General features: G+C 55.9%; 1 protein-coding gene across 1 annotated transcript in view; it reads right to left on the bottom strand.

Moving 5' to 3' along the window:
* CFAP99 (cilia and flagella associated protein 99) overlaps positions 1 to 18216 on the bottom strand; it is a 44179-nt gene extending 25963 nt beyond the window's left edge. Inside the window, exons 1-5 of the mRNA XM_058546577.1 lie at positions 17978 to 18216; positions 7902 to 8046; positions 6562 to 6656; positions 2113 to 2225; positions 1207 to 1384 (exon numbers count right to left, since the gene is read on the bottom strand). Of these exons, the coding sequence (XP_058402560.1) occupies positions 1207 to 1384; positions 2113 to 2225; positions 6562 to 6656; positions 7902 to 8046; positions 17978 to 18139 (693 nt within the window). The 5' untranslated portion in view covers positions 18140 to 18216. The remainder of the gene's footprint in view (positions 1 to 1206; positions 1385 to 2112; positions 2226 to 6561; positions 6657 to 7901; positions 8047 to 17977) is intronic.
* Between the last annotated feature and the right edge of the window lie 228 nt (positions 18217 to 18444).

Genomic DNA, 18444 nt, shown 5'->3' with positions numbered 1-18444 from the left:
CAGGCATTGGGCATATGGGACAAATAAGATGGACGAGGTCTAGTAAAGGAGACAGATAATAAACAGACCCATAAATTACTAAACAATTATAAAATCTAATGGATGTTACCGAGAAAAGAAGCTGGGGTCAATGAGAAGGAAATTAAGTGAGGGACCTGATATAGGTGAGGGGTTCATGGAAAGCGTCTCTAGGAAGAGAAACTGTAATGAGACCTGAAGGGGATTGGGAGTGGGCTGAGACCCTGGGACCTCCAGCACCATCCCCTTACTTTCTGTATAGTCCTTAATTCTGTTGGAGAACTAGATTGGTTCTGGGAAGCTGAGTCTACCACAAGTGCTCAGGGTGGTAGACCATGACCAGTCAGAACACTGCACCTCTAGTCACAGTGATCGGTTCAAGGGTAAGACTGAGACCTAAGCTAGTCTAATCATACTTTCACAGAATTCTTGGCCCTAGATATCCTCTCCTGCCCTGGACAGTGTAGAGTGTGGGTGTGAGGCCCAAATGTTTTGCTACAATGAAGGAAGTTAGCTCAAAGATAAAGTTGACCCACAGAGGGGACTAGGGTAGAGAGAGTCACAGAGAAGCAGAGCTGGAACTCTGATTAAACGATGCCTGAAGCCTCTCCTACCTCAGCCAAGAGTCAGCCAGTTCTCTATGATCTAGGCCATACCGAGGTGCTTTTTCCTGTTGTTGCAATACAAAGCATCCTGCTTGATAGGAGAAGTCAGCAAGGCAGGGAGAGGGAGAGAGAGGAAGAGGCTACAGGCAGATGGGATAGATGTGCAGAGGCCCTGAGGTGAGGACAGGCCACACAGGCAGACAGTATGGCCTGCCCACTGCCCTAAGAGCATAGAAGAGTATAGTGATCTATATATGCACTATTTAACAGGGAGGGAGCGGAACACTGCAACGGGGTTAAAAGTGGGCTCCAAGCGCCAATTCCAGACAGGTCTGAGCCCCGTGGCCCGACAGCTTCACTCTGTGCTTACTGACCAGACCTCAGTACATGGAGCACAGGAACCCACTGGGCAGGCTCCGGGTCAGCTGAGCTTCCCTCTCTGTGGGATGTGGTGGGGTCATTGAATGTTCTGGTCTGGTCCAGTGCACCCGTGGCCCTGGGAAGAGCCCAGCCCCCCACTGGCCCACACAGTCCACTCCTCTGGCCTGGACAGCCTGTGCCCACTGCAAATGCCTGCACTTACTGGTCTTGGCTTGGCCATGATGGGGACTGGCTCCAGCACTGGGATGGTGCAGGGCCTGGGAGCAGTCAGATTGAACTCCTTGGGCTCTGTGACCTTGGCCTTGGTCTTTGAAAGAGAAGGCTGATTGGTCAACACCCCCTCCAGCTGGTTGATCAGCTCTTGGACCTTCGGCTGCCACCTTGAAGGCAAAGGTGGGAGAAGCTGCTTAGGGTCACTTCCCAAGCAGGTAGACAAGGGGATCCGAAGGGTCTACCTCAGGGTGGGGGCGATAATGGAACCAACAGCCGCTCTTCACTGAGTGCCTACTATGCAGGTGCTGTGCCAGACACATCCTGGAGCTGCAAATACCAGCATTCCCCTAGGACAGACAAGGAAAGGCCCAGCGGCATCATTGTGCTAGGTGAGTGGGGCACTGGGAGCATGGGGACAGGGCAGATCCCCACTGCAGGAATCCAGGGGGCTCTGAGGACGAGCAGCAGCTGGGACATGGAGCTAATCTGGGCCTGAGCAGATGGCACAGGGGAAGGAAGCCAGGAGTGGGAAGGAAGCTGGTGATTCAAAAGGAACGTTCCTGGAGCTGTACTGTTGGCGACAAGTGGAAAGGGAGCTGCGGGAGTGGGGCGTGGCAGGGGCCAGAGACTCAGGGTGGGGGTGCCCTGGAGCAGGGGCTTGGAAAGGGCCCTGCTGGTCTGCCCCAAGGTCCGGGGACCCCTTTCATGCCTCCACACCCCTGGCCAGTGTCCCTTCCCATGGGGCTCCTCTTCCCCCACGGGCTGAGGCTTCTCCGAACCTCCTCACCCCAGCACAGAGCAATGACCAGCCCCTCGCGGGGCTCCTATGAGTAAGAAGAGGAACCCGTGGAGGTGCTTGGGAGTGGGGTGCAGGTCCACCGCCAGCCTGGCCCACCTCATCAGGGGGTCGATCCAGTTCTCCTTCACATGGGCCATCTCGTAGATGAGGCTCCACTCGTCCTTGATCCATGAGCACAGGTTTAAGGGGTTGAAGAAGAACCTGAGAAACTGAGGGAGAAGTGAGAGCTGTCGGTGGGGCCTTGGGCCCAGAACACCCCCTGCCTGGTGAAACCCCCAGTGTCCCCCATTCTGGAGGGGCATCGGGCCCAGAACACCCCCTGCCTGGGTAACCCCCCAGTGCCCCCCATTCTGAAGGGGCATTGGGCCCAGAACACCCCCTGCCTGGGGAACCCCCTAGTGCCGCCCATTCTGAAGGGGCATTGGGCCCAGAACACCCCCCACCTGGTGAACCCCCCAGTGCCCCCCATTCTGGAGGAGCTGCCTCTCACCACGGGGGCCTCTGTTCATGGTATCTGGGTACCTGGGGCAGCCCACCCCAGTCTTAGACGTGCCCCAGCCCAGCAGGGTATGTTCTCGCTGGTAGGAACCCCATGCTCAAGCCAGCTCCCCAGGTCCTGGAAGGGCCACACCCCACTTTCAGAGAGTTCTTGGTGGGGACAGATGTCAGCTGCCTGCCTCCTCCACCCCCACCCCATAGGCTCTGGAATTCTGAGAATGGAGTTGCACCATTTTCTGCAACCTGCCCCTCCTTGCCCAGGGCAGTGCCAGTGCGTGGGCCCGGGGAGGTGACCCGTCCATCTAGCCCTTTGCACTGTGTGGCTGGTCCCAGCATTGGGACTGAGGCTGTTTCCCTGGGCAGTGCCTGGCGTGGGGCCCTGCTGCTGGGCAGACCCTGGTACACCCTTGGGATGGCCCAGAACAGCAGGGATTTCCAGCAGCTGAGGGCTTCTGAAGGCTGTTTCCTAGCTCCTGGCCCTCAAGCCTAACAGATTTGGTTCCAGAAGACACAGGACCAGTTTAGCTACCCAGTGGAGGCTGGCCACCTTGGGGAGCTGGAGACGCACTTCTAGAGTATGGCTGGCAGTCAGTTGGGGCGGCTGTGGCCCCAAGAGGTGGCCCTCTGCACAGCTAGGACAAAGCTCAGGCCACCAGCCCTTGTTTGAGGGCCGCCCTATGGGGGGCGCCTACCAAGCTGAACCCACACCCAGCTTGGAGGGCCTTGTCCAATCAAAGGGACCACTGCAGACTCCTCAATCCAGGCTTCTCAAAAAGCAACGGGAAGGGGAGGCCTTGGGTCCTGGGGCTGCTGCAGACCACCGCACATGGGACTCCAGCAGTGAACTCAGAATGGCTGAGTGAGGGGGTAGCAGTAGACAAGTGCAGGGCCTCTGGTCGCTACTGCTGCCTCCCCAGTCTGGCCACTACCCCGCCCAGCCATGTCCTCACCTCCCACCTACCCTTGGGCCTCTACAACCTTCTTCACATAGCAGCTGCTAGGTGTCCTTCTAGAGCCTTCCACAGCTTCCCCATTTGGCAGCCTGGCCCCTGCCCACCGTGCCCCCCACCCCAGGAGCCTCTCCCAACTTCTCTGCCCCACAGAGGCCTTCTCAGCCCCTCGCCCATGGCCACAATCTGTCACCTCTCTCCCGTTCCTCCTCATTTCATGTCCATCTTGCAGCCCCACTACCACTTTCTGTCTGAAGGAGGTGGTTGAACTCCTGCAGTTGGGCACTGGGGTCTCTACTCCTCTTCGTCTTGGCCCACTGCAACTTGGCACATCCTTTCATCCCCAACCCCCCCCATCCTCCCACTCAGCATCTCAGCTGGTCCGTTGCCCCCACCCAGGGACATAGCCCTCCCTCTCTATGGACTGGGCTCTTCCAAATGAGGCCACCATTCTCACTGGGGGTTTGGTGGGGGCAGCCCTCCCAGGGAACGTGCTGGAATGGGGGTTGGGTTCCGAAATGGGTTTTCTGGCTGTCTGGAGAATTCCAGCATGTAAGCATGGGGGTCCACCGGCCCCCCTCCAGGTGCTGTTCTAGGGCCACCCCCAGAGTGACGGGCCAGCTGCAGCCACATACAGCACCATGTCCTGTGGATACCATGACCGAGGCTGCCTGCGAACCAGCCTGGGCACGCTGTGCTCACTGCCACGTCACTGCTGACCATCGCTGTGACAGTGAAGCCGGGTACCTGAGCGTGACCGTAAATATTGCATAAGAACATGGTCACCCTCCAACCTTGTTCCCAACACAGACACAGACGGAGAGAAGTTCATGAGCAGCCTTAGTTCCCATTGGATGTGCTTGTGAGTCCAAATGCTTGCTTCGTGGCCTGCGCGTCACTTTAGCTTGCTAACCTGCTTTCTTGCCTAACCAAGGGCTGACTCGGGGGTCACAAGGCTTTGTGAGCTTGTTTTGCAGGGGAAGAAGAACGCCTTCAAGGAAGTTACGACCACCAGATGACCAGCCCCCAGCTGCCGCTAACACCAAGAAGTCTGGCTGCTCAAGGTCTTATCTCAAGTGAAAGAAACACGGACTTCTCCTTTGTTTCCCTGAAACTCCTCCTCCCAAGCCCCTCAGCCCCATAAAGACCCCCTGCTTTCTTCTTTTGTTAAGGCAGATCTGAGAGAACCTAGTCTCCCGCCTTCTCGTTTTGGCCATTTTGAATAAATCTCTACTTCCAAGCACCGACGTCTCAGTGACTGGCCTACTGCACGAGGCATGGACCTGACATGAAGAGGTTCAGTATCAACAGCACCCCAGGTGTGGTCTGTGGGGGCGTCCCTGGGCAGGCCACGGGGCAGCCATCCTGTCCCCAGCAGCTGGCTCCCTGTCTTCGAGGCCCAGGCTGACTTCTTCCCTGGAGCCCCAAGGCAGGTGGACCCTAATGGGATTGGCATTGCCCAGTGGGGCGTGGCACGGGGGAAGGCCCTGCATGGGGTGCCTCCCTGCCGCAGCTCCCAGCTCCCTTGGGAAACATGCAGGAGCCGTTTCCACGAATCTCCTTCCAGAAACTCTCCAGGGAGGTAAATGCCCAGGCGAATCTCCTTCCAGAAACTCTCCAGGGAGGTCAATGCCCAGGCACCTGCACTGGGGGCAATGCACTGGCCATGTGTGGCCAGCATGCTGAGCATCTGTCCTGGGTCTGCACTGCAGGGTGCCCCACAGGGGTCCCTTGCCACCCTCTCCGGGCTCTGCAGGCCAAGGTCAGTCCAGGGCCAGCTCCACCACTATGACCCAGTACAAAATGACACATTCGTCTTGTTCAACAATTATTAAGAATTTCAAGACTCTGACAGCAGAGCAGAAACCAGTGCAGGTCCTCTGACCCCGGGAAGCTGCCCCTGGGGTAGTCTCCAAACATCTCTCAGAAAATGCTGTTAGTTTTGCTGCTTTATCATAAAAATGAACCCCTTAAGATAACTAGGCAGATATTTATCTATCATGAATTGCTTATGTTTATATGTAGAGAGGAAAACACGTAATTAAAAATAAAACGCTGCCTTGGGTCAGCGCTCTCTCTCATCTCACTGGTTAGGTGGCCGAGGTGCCGTGTGAGTCGCCAGTCCTAAATCTCTGGGGGCCGTGGTCCAGGCAGGCGTGACTACTCCAGGTCTCCCTTCCCGAGGCGGGGGAGTGGGAGGCTTCCACCCCCAGCCCCACCTGAACGGCCCCTGCAGAGCTTGCTGCTTCCTTCCACAGAGGACCTGAACCACTCCTGGGGCCTGAGATGTTCCCCTCTCTTCTCCAGGGACTGGCTGTCTCGGTCTGGTGATTGCCCCCCGAGCTGAGTAAGGAGGAAGAAGCTAGCGGTTAAAACCTTGGCCCAAGAACCAGCTCTGCTACTTAATTGCTGTGTGACATTTGGTAAGTTATGGAACCTCTCTGTGCCTGTTTCTTCAACTGTGAGCTGAATGAGGATGAAGCAAGAACTGCTCGCAGAGGATGCCTGGCCCACAGCCAATGCTCTGTGGGAGCTGGCAGGCAGAGAGCAGCTGGCCTCAGTCTCAGACCTCACGGTCCTGCTGGCCCCGAGGCCTGGGTGTCCCAGCTTTCCAGAGAAGTAAACAGGCAGCCACAGGAGAGGCCCTGGGGCAGGACAGGGGGGCAGGCTCCCACAGGTTCCCCCTTGAAGGGTGCCAATCCTCAGCACTGGCTCAGGACCCGCTCCCTCAGCCCCCTGAAGCTGCACAGCCCCCAGTGGAGGGAGGAGAGACTGCCCTGGGCCTGGAGTTTGGTCATGAGTCAGAAGGGGCCTGAGAAGGTTCCAGAGGCCCAAACTACTATCCCGACTAATAGCTGACATGCAGCAGTTACCACCCACCGGGACTGTGAGGACGAGGAACCAAATTCCCCAGGAAAAGAAGAACACATTTGCAGCGATGAGAGGGTATCTGTTTGTTTTAAACACAGAATAAACCCAGCAGAGTTTCTTTCCTTAAAATGAGTCATAAAGGTGAGAGGTCAGCGTTAGATGGGACAGACTTTTGACCTTGGGTTTAAGAACAGAAATTGGGGCTGGTGGGGGGGTGGTGGCTCACCTTGCGCATCTTGTCGAGGGGCTGGGACTTGACAATGTTGCAGAAGAGCTGGAAGCCAAGCTCGTCCAGCTGGAAAGTGGCCAGGTAGCAGATCACTAAGGAAACAGGGTGGCAGGAGTCGGGGAGGAGGGTGCATCCCACAGAGGGGACACTGGGGTCCCCTCCCCCGGGCCTCTAGTGTTTGATCTTGGGGGAGTCAGCCAGAGGCTAAGGGCCTGACAGGTGCACTGCAGGTGCAGTGGACCCAGAGCCGAGGGTCCCCTACTGTCAGGGTGCGTAACCACAGGCTCCACCTGGCACCTGCGAGAAAATGACCATGAACCGACAGTACGAATGACGTCTTCTCATACGAGTGGGAACCTCTGTGGCTTCAAAGCACTTCCACATATATGATCTCATTCGATAAGTTCTCAGAAATGCCAAAAGTCCCTGAAACTATTTTGGATTTCAGTTCGTTACTTCTGAGGGACTGAATCGCCTCAAGCCACTGGAACTGGACTGTCCCTGGGCTGGGTGGGTCCTCTGAGGCAGGCACTGTTTGTGCCTGGCGTGTGGGCCAGCGATGCGCCCCTGACCATGAAATCCGAGCTGAGTGGCAAGGGGGCGGGGGCCAGGAGCTGGCTCTGGCCCTGGCATCAGGCCACCCAGCTTGACCTCCAAGCACCCTGCAGTCCCCACCCTCTCCCCTCCTGGTCAGGGGCACCAAGGCCCAGTGCAGCATCCAGGGGCTGGACCAACCTCTGCCACAGAGGCACTGGCCACCCTGCCCGCGAGGGTCACCACACCCCATGAAAGCAGATGGCCTGCAAGAAGTCCAGGCAGAGACATTAATCCCCCTCAGGACAGTCCAGACTGCGGCCATGAGGCCGGCTCTGCCCATAGACCTCAGGGTGGGGGAGTCAGGAACTCAGCCAGTGATGGAGCCTCATCGCTTCACCCGGCTGGCCTTCTGGGGGCATTCGCTCTCAGCCAGGCCGTGCCTCCCTTAGGGGCCGGAGGCTCTGGACAGGGGCAGCAGGGCCCGAGGGCCTTCTCCCGGAGCCTGTTTCCACATCTGTAAGGTGGGGACACACCCACCTGGCCCACCTGCTCATGGGGCAGCTGGGAGGATCAAGCAGGCAAGGGGCAGGGCAAGCCCTCTGGGGAGCAGAGCCACAGACACCAGGAGCAGGCACCCTGCACCAGCCCGGAGCGAGTGCCTGGGCCCTTCCGTCAGGTCGCTGTTCTGCTGAGTCTGCGGCGGACAGCGTCGGCGCCTCGCACTCAGGAGGCAAGAGCAGCAGGCCTGGCCGCGGGCACGCGTGGGCTCCATGCCTGGGCTGGCTGGGATGGCCACCTACCCTCGAAAAGGTTGTAGTCGGCCCACAGGCAGAGCCGGCCGTCCCGCACGTAGAACGCGTCCACCACGACGGCTAGCAAGCTCCGGTACTCCAGGCAGCCGGACAGAACGTCCACAACGAACGCCTGCCTCTGGGGGCTCAGAGTCTGGAAGAGAAACAGCCCGAGGGGGAACGCTGGCCAGGGCCGGGGGAGAGGGCAGCAGCCTCCAGATGTGGGTGCTGGAGGCCCCCGTTGGGCTGACAACGCAGTGCAAGGGCAAGGGGGGGACAGGCACCCCTGACGTGCTGGGGGAGAGCTCAGCGAGCGCCCCCTCCCGGAGCAGCTGGCCGTGCCCAGGGCAGGTCCACCTCCAGGTCTACCCCAGTCCCACAGGTTCTCCTGGGCAGTGACAGCAAGTTGGAGGCAAAGACACAAATAAATATGGAAAGTGACGAGGCATTAAAAAGAACTACACAAAGGACAAATCCTGTGTGATTCCACTTGTATGACGTTCCTAGAGGAGTCAAATTCACAGAGACAGAAAGCAGATGGCAGGTGCCGGGGCTGGGGAGGGACGGGAATGGGGAGTTGGTGTTTAATGAGGACAGAGTTTCAGTTTGGGAAGATGATGACAAGTTCTGGAGACAGATGGTGGTGAAGGTTTCACATCAATGTGAATGCACTTAATGCCACTGAACTGTGCGCTGAAGAATGGTTAAGATGGTAAATTTTATGTCATTGTATTTTATCACAATAAAAAAAGAGAGCAAGCTCCTATAAAGGTTTCCAAATTAATGATTAAAAAAAAAAAACTCCAAAATTTTTTTTAAAAAAAGGACAAGCAAGGCAAATCTCTAGGAGAGCTTGTGAAATGTACAAAGCCAGACGGAACTCCCCAGGTAACTAACTGCAAGAGAGGTGTTTTCTCTGGGGAAGGAACGGGGCTTGAGGAGACTGACTTTTCCCCATTTACCCTCTGGAACATTTCAGAGTTTGTAACCTGTGTGTGTCATGTATTACCTATCCAAAAAAATAATTCAGGTGTTGAAAATAAGAAGAAAAAAAGAACCTCCAATGTTGCCAGCACAGCAAGGAGAAAGGCTGAAAACTCACACATCACAAGGGATGCTGTGGGTCCTTGCGGAAAGCAATTGGAAATCTGTTTCAAGAACCTTATATTTTCCATACCCTTTGATTCAATAATTATACTTCTGGGAATCTAAGTCAACCATCCAAAATGTAGAAAATATCTACATACAAGACGTTCAGGGCAAGGGTACGTGCAGGGAGGAAAATGGTAACAACCCAGATGTCAACCACAGGGACTCATTGTCTAATACAATCTCTCCACATCATGGATGAGGTTGATCAGCCACTACAATGATGTTCCTGGAAAACTTATAATGAGATGACAAAGTAGTTAACACACTATAGAACGCAAATGTAGACCAGGATCCCAATAGATATAAAACGCATCAAAATAAACTCTCACCAGCAGCGTCATTTAAAAAAATTATTTTTCCCCATCTATTTGATAAATTTTGGTATCTCGTCGTTTTATTTTGGATTTTTTATTATCAGTTAAATTTTCATACATTTACTGGACATTTATTTGTATTTCTCTTCTGTGAATTATCAATTTATGTTCTTGGCTGACTTTTTGAATTGGGACAGTATTTTTCTTAATCATTTATATGAGCTCTTTATATATTAAGGCAATTAACAGGGTCATTAATGTGATAAGTTATTTGTCATGAGTTTCTAATTTGACTTTTAACTTTGTGCAAAACATTTTTTGAGGTCAAATCTATCTTTTCCTTTCTGATTCCTTCCCCTGTTTTCATGCTAAGAAAACAAGAGAGTAATGAGGTCACCTGAGGGATCCTGGACAAGCCGCAAGACCTTGTGGAGCCTCGGTCTCTGTACGTGGGAGTGGGCCTCTCTGGATACTGTCTTGGCAGACAGTGTTCTTCCCACTCCCTTCCAGGCCCCCCTGTACCACAGGGGCTGGAAGCCCGAGAGCTGTTCTTCAGTCGGCTCTGCCTCCAGGCTTCTGGGCACAGCTTGGTTCTGCTAATGAGATACACTTACAGGAGAGATTGGAGGGGCAAGGGAGATGACGCCGCTCTTGCTCCCTCATCAGTGGTGGTAGATGCCAGCCACGGGCGGCGGGCAGCTGTGCTACGGCGGCTCCCTGCTGTCCTGACCCGGGACTTGCTGGAGCGCGTTAAGGCACGGCACGCTTGGAAAGCTGGGGCATCCCCAGACATTGATTCCGCAGCCCTGCCCACGGCTTTGAGCACAAGACTCGTGCATTAAAGCCCTCGCTCCTCCAAGGGCCTGGACTGGCTTCTGGGCTCCGGCTGGAAGCAACCCCCACCGACACAGGGGTAGTAATGTTCTCCTACTGACCACCCTTGCCCTCAGGCTCCGCGGCAGGCTCCTCATCTTCTCGACCTCTGCGTGTTAGAGGGTCTCAGGGTCCAGTCCTCCGACCTCGTTTCTCCGTTATCTACATCACCCCCCGGGTGACCTCACCCAGCATCAAGGCTGCAAACGAGCTGCTTCCAGGTGTGCGCCCGGCCAGCCTCCTTGAACTCCAGCAGCTCTGTCCGCTCCTGCTCCACTCCCCACTCTCATATCTGGCAGCCGTCTCAGCGAGAACGTGTCTGAGGCTGACCTCCTGGGCTTCGCCCAGACCTGCCCCTCCCAGCCTTCCCAACTCAGGAAATGCAACCCCTGCTCCCAGCTCTTCAGACTGAACCCGTGGAGTCCTTTGTGACACCTCTCTATCTCTCACCCCACATCCCATTGATCTGCTGGGGCATCCAGCTGCGCTCGGGCTTCTCCTCCTGCCTCTCCTCAGTCTATTGCCAACCCGGCCGCCAAGAGATTCTTGTAAAATGGAAGTCAGATCATGTCCATCCTCCCTCAGAACCTTCCAGAAGAAAAGTCCTTACAATGGCCGGCGAGGCCCTGTGTGGGCTGGCCCAGCTCCCTGGCCCACCTGACCCTGGCTCCACTCCACCCACACTGGCCTCCCTCTATTTTTCCAACATACAGGATGTCCCCTCAAGGCCTCCGTGCTGGCTGTTCCCCCTGTCTGCAACACTCTTCCCTGCACACTTGCTCCCCGACGTCCGTTGAGTCTTTGCTCAGATGTTACCTGGCCCAGGAGGTGTCCCTGACCACCCCTTACGGTCAGACATTGCCTAGCCTCTTCGGCTGGCAGCACACACTGGTGGTTTATTGCCCCCTCCCTGTTAGAATGTCACCTGGGTGCTCAGGAGAGAGGGAACCAACGCCCTGCCTCCATGGGAGGTCATGGGAACCCAGCGCATCCCGTGAGTACAGGCTGGGCACAGAGTTGGGGCTCCTCCCCTTGGAGCACAAGGGGTGGAGGGCTCTTACTCAGGGTCAGCCTGGTCTCAGCAACCAGGCTTCTGCCTCGGTTTCCTCTCAGGTTGCTCTGACCTCTGGGCTGCACCCACACCGGAGGACACCAGCCCCAGCCCAGCCCCAGTTCCCTCTTTTAACTTGCTACATTTTGTCAAAGGAAGCCCAGGGGGCCCCGAGCAGGCAGGTCAGAAAGCAGTGAGTCAGCAGGGCTGGCATCGAGGACGCCGAGTCAGCGCGCCTGAGCTGAGGGTGCGTGACTTTGCAGGACACCACCTCCTCTGCCTCCAAGGCTCAGACAACAGCAACTCCACTTCTCATTAATTACGTCTGCATTTGGGAAGTGTGAGTATGTATTTTTTAATAAGGTCAGAGCCTTGAGCCTGTGGCTGCAGTCCCTGATGCCATCAGTCCCCAGGCAAGGAGGTCAGGCAGGGCCGCAGTGAGCCCAGGGGTCCTGGAGGACACAGAGCCAAGCAGTAAATGACACCCTGGCCCACGTGCCAGGCTGGGCCCATGGCCAGCAGGTCCTCACCACCAGGGAAGGTCAGCCCAGCCAGTCACAGAGAGGAGACTGAGGCCCAGAGGTGACACGGGTCAGAGGGCACTGAGCACTGAGCTCTAGACCAGGTCCTTCTGCCTGGGCCAGCAGAGGGTTGCTGGGCCTGGGCTGGGTGGGCTCTCCCAGAGGAGGCAGGGTGAGGCCTGAACTGCACTGGGAAGGCCCAGGTACTGGAGCCGGCCCCTGACTATGGGCTAGCCTCAGTCACCAAGGCCAGAGGGCTGCAGTGGCCTAAGCAGCTTCCGGTTTGTGATATGATCTTGGCCCTTGTCAAGTTCAGGGATCCTGAGTCCAGAGACCCAGACCAGACCCAGGGAGAGCAGCAAACACTCGGACAACAGTCTCATGGGCAGTCCTGAGGAGGAGCAAGGGAACCAGAGGCCTGAAGCCTGCCGGCTTTTCACAGTCACTGGCTGCCTCCTGCAGGAGTCACTCAGAGTTCCCAGACTCAGCTTCTCTGCGGAACCACAGGGTTAGGGCGGAGCTAGACCAGGGTCCAGGGCGGGAAGGGGCCTAGAGGCTGATTTAATCACCGCACAGGATTTGTCATTCATATTGCCAATACCTAGGGGCTCCTGCTAATCACTGATGCAAAGACTGAAGTCAGTTAGAAAAGTAGGCAAAGGAAATTGAGGCTGCTGGATGTCCACACAATCCCTTCTCCCTTTCCTCCTGCCTAACAGAAAAATGCCACCTCAGTGGTGGTGATGTGCCCTGCTAAAACTTTCTAGTCCCTTTGCTGATGGAGCCATGTGGCACATGCCTTTACTCAATGAGATTTAATGGCAAATTGCTATGTGTGGCCTCCAAAAAAGCTCCTTGAAAGTTAGGCAGATTCAGCTGGCACCTGCCTTATGCTGTTTGCCTTTCTCCTCTTCTCACTTGGGATATAGATGCAATGCTGGAGGTAGGGGAGCCATTTTGTGACTACAAGGCAAAGGTACTTTCTCAGGATGGCTAAGCAGAGTGGAAGGAGAATGCATTCCTAATGCACCATGGAGCTGCTGAACCCACCTTACATTGCTTCTTATGTAAGAAAAGATACCTTTAATTTCTTTAAGCTACTGCTTTTCTGGATTTTGTTATAGCCAAACACTGTTTCCTAGCAGATGCAGGTCCAAGCAGATAGTTCAGAAAAAGAAATATATATTGCTTCAAAACTCATGAAAATAGAATAAGAGAAATGCTGATTATAACTAGACCAAGTACAAAGATAAAACCGTCTGCTAGCATCCTATAACCCAGGCTATAGGGGGACAAACACCCCTACCTTCCAGGGAGAGCGTCGATACATAGATCTCCATGGAGAGTCAACTGGCAATCTCTATTGAAATCACAAGAATCTGTGTTTTCTGGGACTTGACCGTGGGTGCACTCGCCCAGGTGCAGAGGGACAATGGCCAGGCAGTCCCATGGTGGTTTGTGACTGCAAAAGATTGGAAACAACTACGAGCCCATCGGCAGAGGACGGTTACGATGATACAGCGCGGCCAGGCAAGGGGATGCCTACGGCTGTAAGATAAGAATATGGAACAATCCCCGTGACACCTTAAGGGAAAACAAAAGTGCAGGACTAGGTGACAATGGGCCACCATCTTGTAAACATTTAAAAATTATATATAAAAACTATGTATAACTTATATATCATTATACGTAATTTTTGTATACAAAGTTTATATAATTTAAACATAATTTTTGCCAGATCGAATATCTATGCAAGACAGGCCTGGACAGTCTCTGGAAGGAGCCGCGGGGCACTGGTCTCTGCTGGTCCCCTGGGAGGGCCCGTGCGGGAGGGAGACCTCCACTGGACACCGTGTTGAACCTTTTGGATCTTGGATCTTTGATGTCAATACATCAGGTATTTAAAAAGAATATTAAAATAAAAAATATTTCCCAAGACCAAGTTTTCTCCGAAACTACTGACTAGGAAAGTAAGAACAAGGCGTTCTGGCACCTGGCCACTGCTGCCTCCGTACAAGGACCTGGGCTGGTGTTTCCAGGCCCCCGGCTCCCCCCTAGCCAGGCCCCTGCTTTCCCCGAACATCTTGCACAAGCCCCTTTCCCTCCAGCTGGGGGCCGGTGCTGAGCTGGGCCTTTCCCCATTTCCCCACCCCTGCCTCACCCTGGACTGTCTGACTGACCAGCCGCTGCGCTGGCACCTCTCCTGCCAGCCCTGCACTGACCTTTTCCTTCCCCTGCTCAGAACCTGCCTGCCCGCCTGCCCTCGCCCGTGGTTTGCTGAGTGGCCCAGATCTCCTGGCCTGGGGTTCAAGGTTCTGCCCGCACAGCACCTGGACCAACGACTCACTCTTGGCTGCAGGTCAGGACCCCACAGTCCGGGCTCATGCAGGTCCCTCTGCCTGGTCCCCCTCGCCCCCACCCCCACCCCCAGGGAATCACTCTTAAAGCCAGACCCTTCTCTGAGGCCTGCTTGACCTCACGGACTTTCTGGACGCCCCAAGCTGCCTGCTGTGCCCATCACGTCCCCACCTCTGTCCCGCAGGCCGTGTTGATTCTCTGGACGCTCCTGTGCTCAACCTGTTTGTCCTGGAGCCCAAGCTGCTCAGCCTGGGGCCCTGGGAGCAGGGGAAGGGGAAGGAGTGGCCGCAGGCAGCGCCCAGGAGTGACGCCTGTCCGTCTTGCTTACAAGGAATGTTCCTGTCCCCCACTGTGGTGCCCTGATGAAATGACACTGGTTCCAAAGGGACATTAACCGAGGGGCAGAGCCTGGAGGAGGGGAGGCAGGTGGGGAGCTCCTGTTCATTCCTGACTCTGTTTCCCTCCCTGAGGGCCTGGCCAGGGCGCACAGGAGAACCTGGGCCCCGTGCTGGCTGGCAGCGTGCCTTGTTGCGGGTGCCCCCCTGCCCTCCTCCTTTCTCTACCTCCAGGCCGCTGTCTACCTGCCAGCCGGGTCCTCAGAGCTGTTCCCAGCCGTCAGACCAGACCACTTCCATTTTTCTAGAACTGCTCTGGACACTGGCATCTGGAAGGCTTGACTCCCCACATCTTAGTGCCCCCGTGTGCACAGTGGGGATATGGAGAACCTTCTCTCAGTAGCGAATGGATCCCTTTCTGATCTATAGACCAAAATCTTCTCCCAGTGACAGGTGTTCTCCGTGGAGAAGTGCCCTCCAGGACCGACGCCGCGGGAAGTCCCATCAGAGGGCTGGGAGGCTGCTCTGTGTGTGGGGGTCCCCAGACTTCAGTCTGGAGAGGGAGCCACCACACTCTGCCCCAAACCCACCACTCCTTGGCCTTTCCCCCTGCTGCGGGCCAGGCCTCACCTGGCCACCTGGTCCCCAGAGCCCAGCATTTCTGCAGCAATCTGGGTGTCCCAACCCAGCCCCTCTGTCCTTGGCTTCCCCTAGGAGGCTACCTGTCTGTAGGAGCTTCCAGGGCTGCTGTTACAAATTACCACAAACCTGGTGTCTAAAAACAACAGAAATGTATTTTCTCACAGTCCTGGAGGCCAGAAGTCCAAACTGAGGTGTCACAGGGTTGGTTCCTTCTTGAGGGATCAGAGGAGAGTCCACGCTGTGCTTCTCCACCTGCTGTGGTGCCGGCATCCCCTGGGGTCCCCGGCTCACAGATGCATCGTTCCCGTCTCTGCCTCTGTCGTCACACGGCCCTCTTCCTGTGTGTCTGTGTTGTCACAGGGCACTCTCCCCTCTGTGTCTGTGTCCAAATTTCCCTCTTCTTATAAGGACACTAGTCATTGGATTTGGGGCCCATCCTCAGTCAAGGATGATCTGATCTCAAGATTCTTAACTTAATTATATCTGCAAAGATGGTGTTTCCAAATAAGTTACATTGAGGGTAACTGGGGGTTAGGACTTCAATATATCTTTTTTGGGGACAATTGAACCCACAACCCTGCCCTTCACTAGACTCTCTGCCAGTCGGGTTATGTGCTGTATAATTTTCTGCCAGGTGGCAATCTTGAGCCTTGCCCTGACAAGAGCAGTGTATTGCACCAATTTCCTGACAGCTGGAGATAAATGTGCTGTCCAAAGTGGGTCACTTTCTAGTGCACCATCCTGCTTGGACTTATGATGGACTTGTGAAAGGATCTGAAAGGACCAGCACATCTGAAAAAGAAGCTGCCTCTCTCAAAGAGGCCAGGCCGGCCCCCTGGAAGACTCAGGGTGCTGCGAGTTTGGGGGGTCGAGTTGGTGTAGCAGGATCCCTCCTCACAGAAGTGCACACAGACACCACCGCTCCCCTGGTGAAAACTAGGACTCATTTACCATTAATAACCCATTGGTTGTGGGGAAAAAAGTCTTCAAACTATTTGTTGTAACAAACCCAACTTTCTGCAATGGTTATTATCGAGAAATAAAGACACGAACTTTACTATTTTTGCTGAGTGGTGGAGGAAAGCCTTGGTGGGGCTCAGGGGGAGCTGAAGACAGAGAGTGAAGGCACCGAGAAGTCTCATTGGGAATGGGAGGTGAGAGCTGCGGAGATGCGGGGATTGGAGTCGAGAGGTCTTTTTGTTTTAGGAGGAGAGAAACAACAGCAGTTGTGGCTGATGGGAAAGACTCACAGAGGCCGGACAGACAGAGGGAACTGCTAAGGTCACGCCCTTGAGCAGCCAAAGGGGTGGGTGCAGGCCGGCCCTGGGGAAGGGGCAGGCCAGGCAGGAATGCGGTGGGCTGAGCTGCACAAGGGGTTTCCAGCCAGCTGGGGAAGACAAGGATTGCGGATGGGCCTGGCCCTTGGCCGTTTTCATCATTTCCCCCAAATGCTTAGGGTCTCAGAGAAAGAGCTGGGGCAGGGGCAGAGGTGTAGGGGGTGGGTACAGCCGCAGGAGTGCAGCCCCCGCCCAGCCCTTGCTGACTGCCAGGCTGCAGCTGGCAGAGACATCTTTTCCTGGAAGAAACTGGGAAGAAGGGACTCGGTAAGTGGTCCCAAGCTTTGTCTTGTGGGGGAGGCTTTGTTTTCTGGAACCCCGTCTGCCTTTTCGAGCACGGCTCAGGGCCCTGGCCCCCCCCCGCAGGACAGCTGCACCACAAGGCGGCTATTGAAGGAGGAAAAGCCCCCACCCCACGCAAGGGAAGTGGGTTGGTCTGTGTCCTGGGGGCCCAGCAGAGGCCACAGCTGAGCAGGTAAAAGCAACAGTGGGACATCTGTAATTAATGCATCTGTACAATAGCCCCTCCCTCCAGCGGTACGGGTTTTCTCCCCACCAGAGGGCAGTGTTGGTGGGCAGTAGGCCGTGGGACAATCGCGTAGATTTCCCTGGGCGGACTTGGCCTCTTCTGAAGGCCCCATCCAACGGGGCCCCACACCCCAAAGTCCTGAAGGTGGGACCCCTGCAATGCAAGCTCCTGCTCCCTGGGCACCTGCCCGCCATGCTGGATGGACAGGGGTCAGAGCCCCAGACAAGAGGGAGGCCTCTGAGGGCTGCTGAGGTGGCAAGGACAGACCTGAGCCCTCCCCAGGCTTGGGGACTTCAGCCCAGCAGTCTCTCTGTGTGTGTTTGAAATTGGGTGGGCTGTAGGAGGGAGAAAGGGACAGGGACCACCCTGGGGCATGGGGACAAGAGCTGGTAGCTGGAGGGTGGGGCTCTTATTTCTTCCAGCGGCGGGTGGGAAGATGAGGGAGGTGGGGGGCTCCCATGGGCCTCACTGCCTGGTCCGCCCCTGCCTCTCTGTTGGAGGCCGGTCAGTGGATAAACACAAGCACAGAATGAGTTACAGCCCAGGCCATGCTGACCGCAGCACAGCCACACCCTGGGGCACAGAGACACCCCGGGTGCCAGTCGAGGCTGACTCTTGTCTGTTTTCAGCTGAGGACGGTGCAACCGTGTGGACATACTCCGAGTTACGGTGCCAATGTCCTTTTCACAAGAGTAGTCTGATGCACCTTCAGGAGGCCAGGAACGCCTCCGGAGGCAGAGGGGGGTCCCATCCCCGAGGTTCCTGTGAACACACTGCCAGCCACCATTGTGACACTGAGTGAAATTTAGGACGTCCACCCTTTGGATAGCTGGGAATTGCGCTGCAGGCCTCTCCTCGTGTAGGAGGGGAAGCAGCTGTGAGGAATGAGTGTGATGCTGTGTACTAGAAAGTACACAGCTACATGACAGGTGTCACTGACTCGGCGAGCCTCGAGCTGCCACCCTGACCCTACCTGCAGGGAGGTGGACGCAGCCTCCAGGAACTGCTCAGGACTGTCCTTCTCAGGTTTAAATTTGTCCAGTTGCTCAATCACAGTTTCAATGCATTTTCTGTAGTAGGCCATCTTCCCAGGGTGGGACCCTAAAAGCAAACCATTACAGGTCACACCCTCCATGACCTCTGGGCTCTCAGCTTGGCAGGTGGCAGATACAGCTGCAGGACCCTCACCAACAGTGACAGGAGGTCCAGCAGGGAGCCCAGGACCTCTTGAGGTGACAAATGTTCAGTGGAAGGGGGCCCTGGTTGGGGTAACCCTGGGCCTACTTCTTGGACTGTGTCCCTGCAGGCCTCTGCTGCCTGGGGGTGCAGGCTGGCTTTGGGGAGGCAACCCCTAGGCCCCCCACTCACCCAGTCCCAGCCCTCTATGCCCTGTGCCTGGAGGCTCCATAGCTGCCGCCACATACCCCACAAGCCCTACAG

Source organism: Diceros bicornis, chromosome 8, assembly GCF_020826845.1.
Source record: "Diceros bicornis minor isolate mBicDic1 chromosome 8, mDicBic1.mat.cur, whole genome shotgun sequence".
Lineage (NCBI taxonomy): Eukaryota > Metazoa > Chordata > Mammalia > Perissodactyla > Rhinocerotidae > Diceros > Diceros bicornis.
This window is presented reverse-complemented; position numbering and strand designations above follow the sequence as displayed.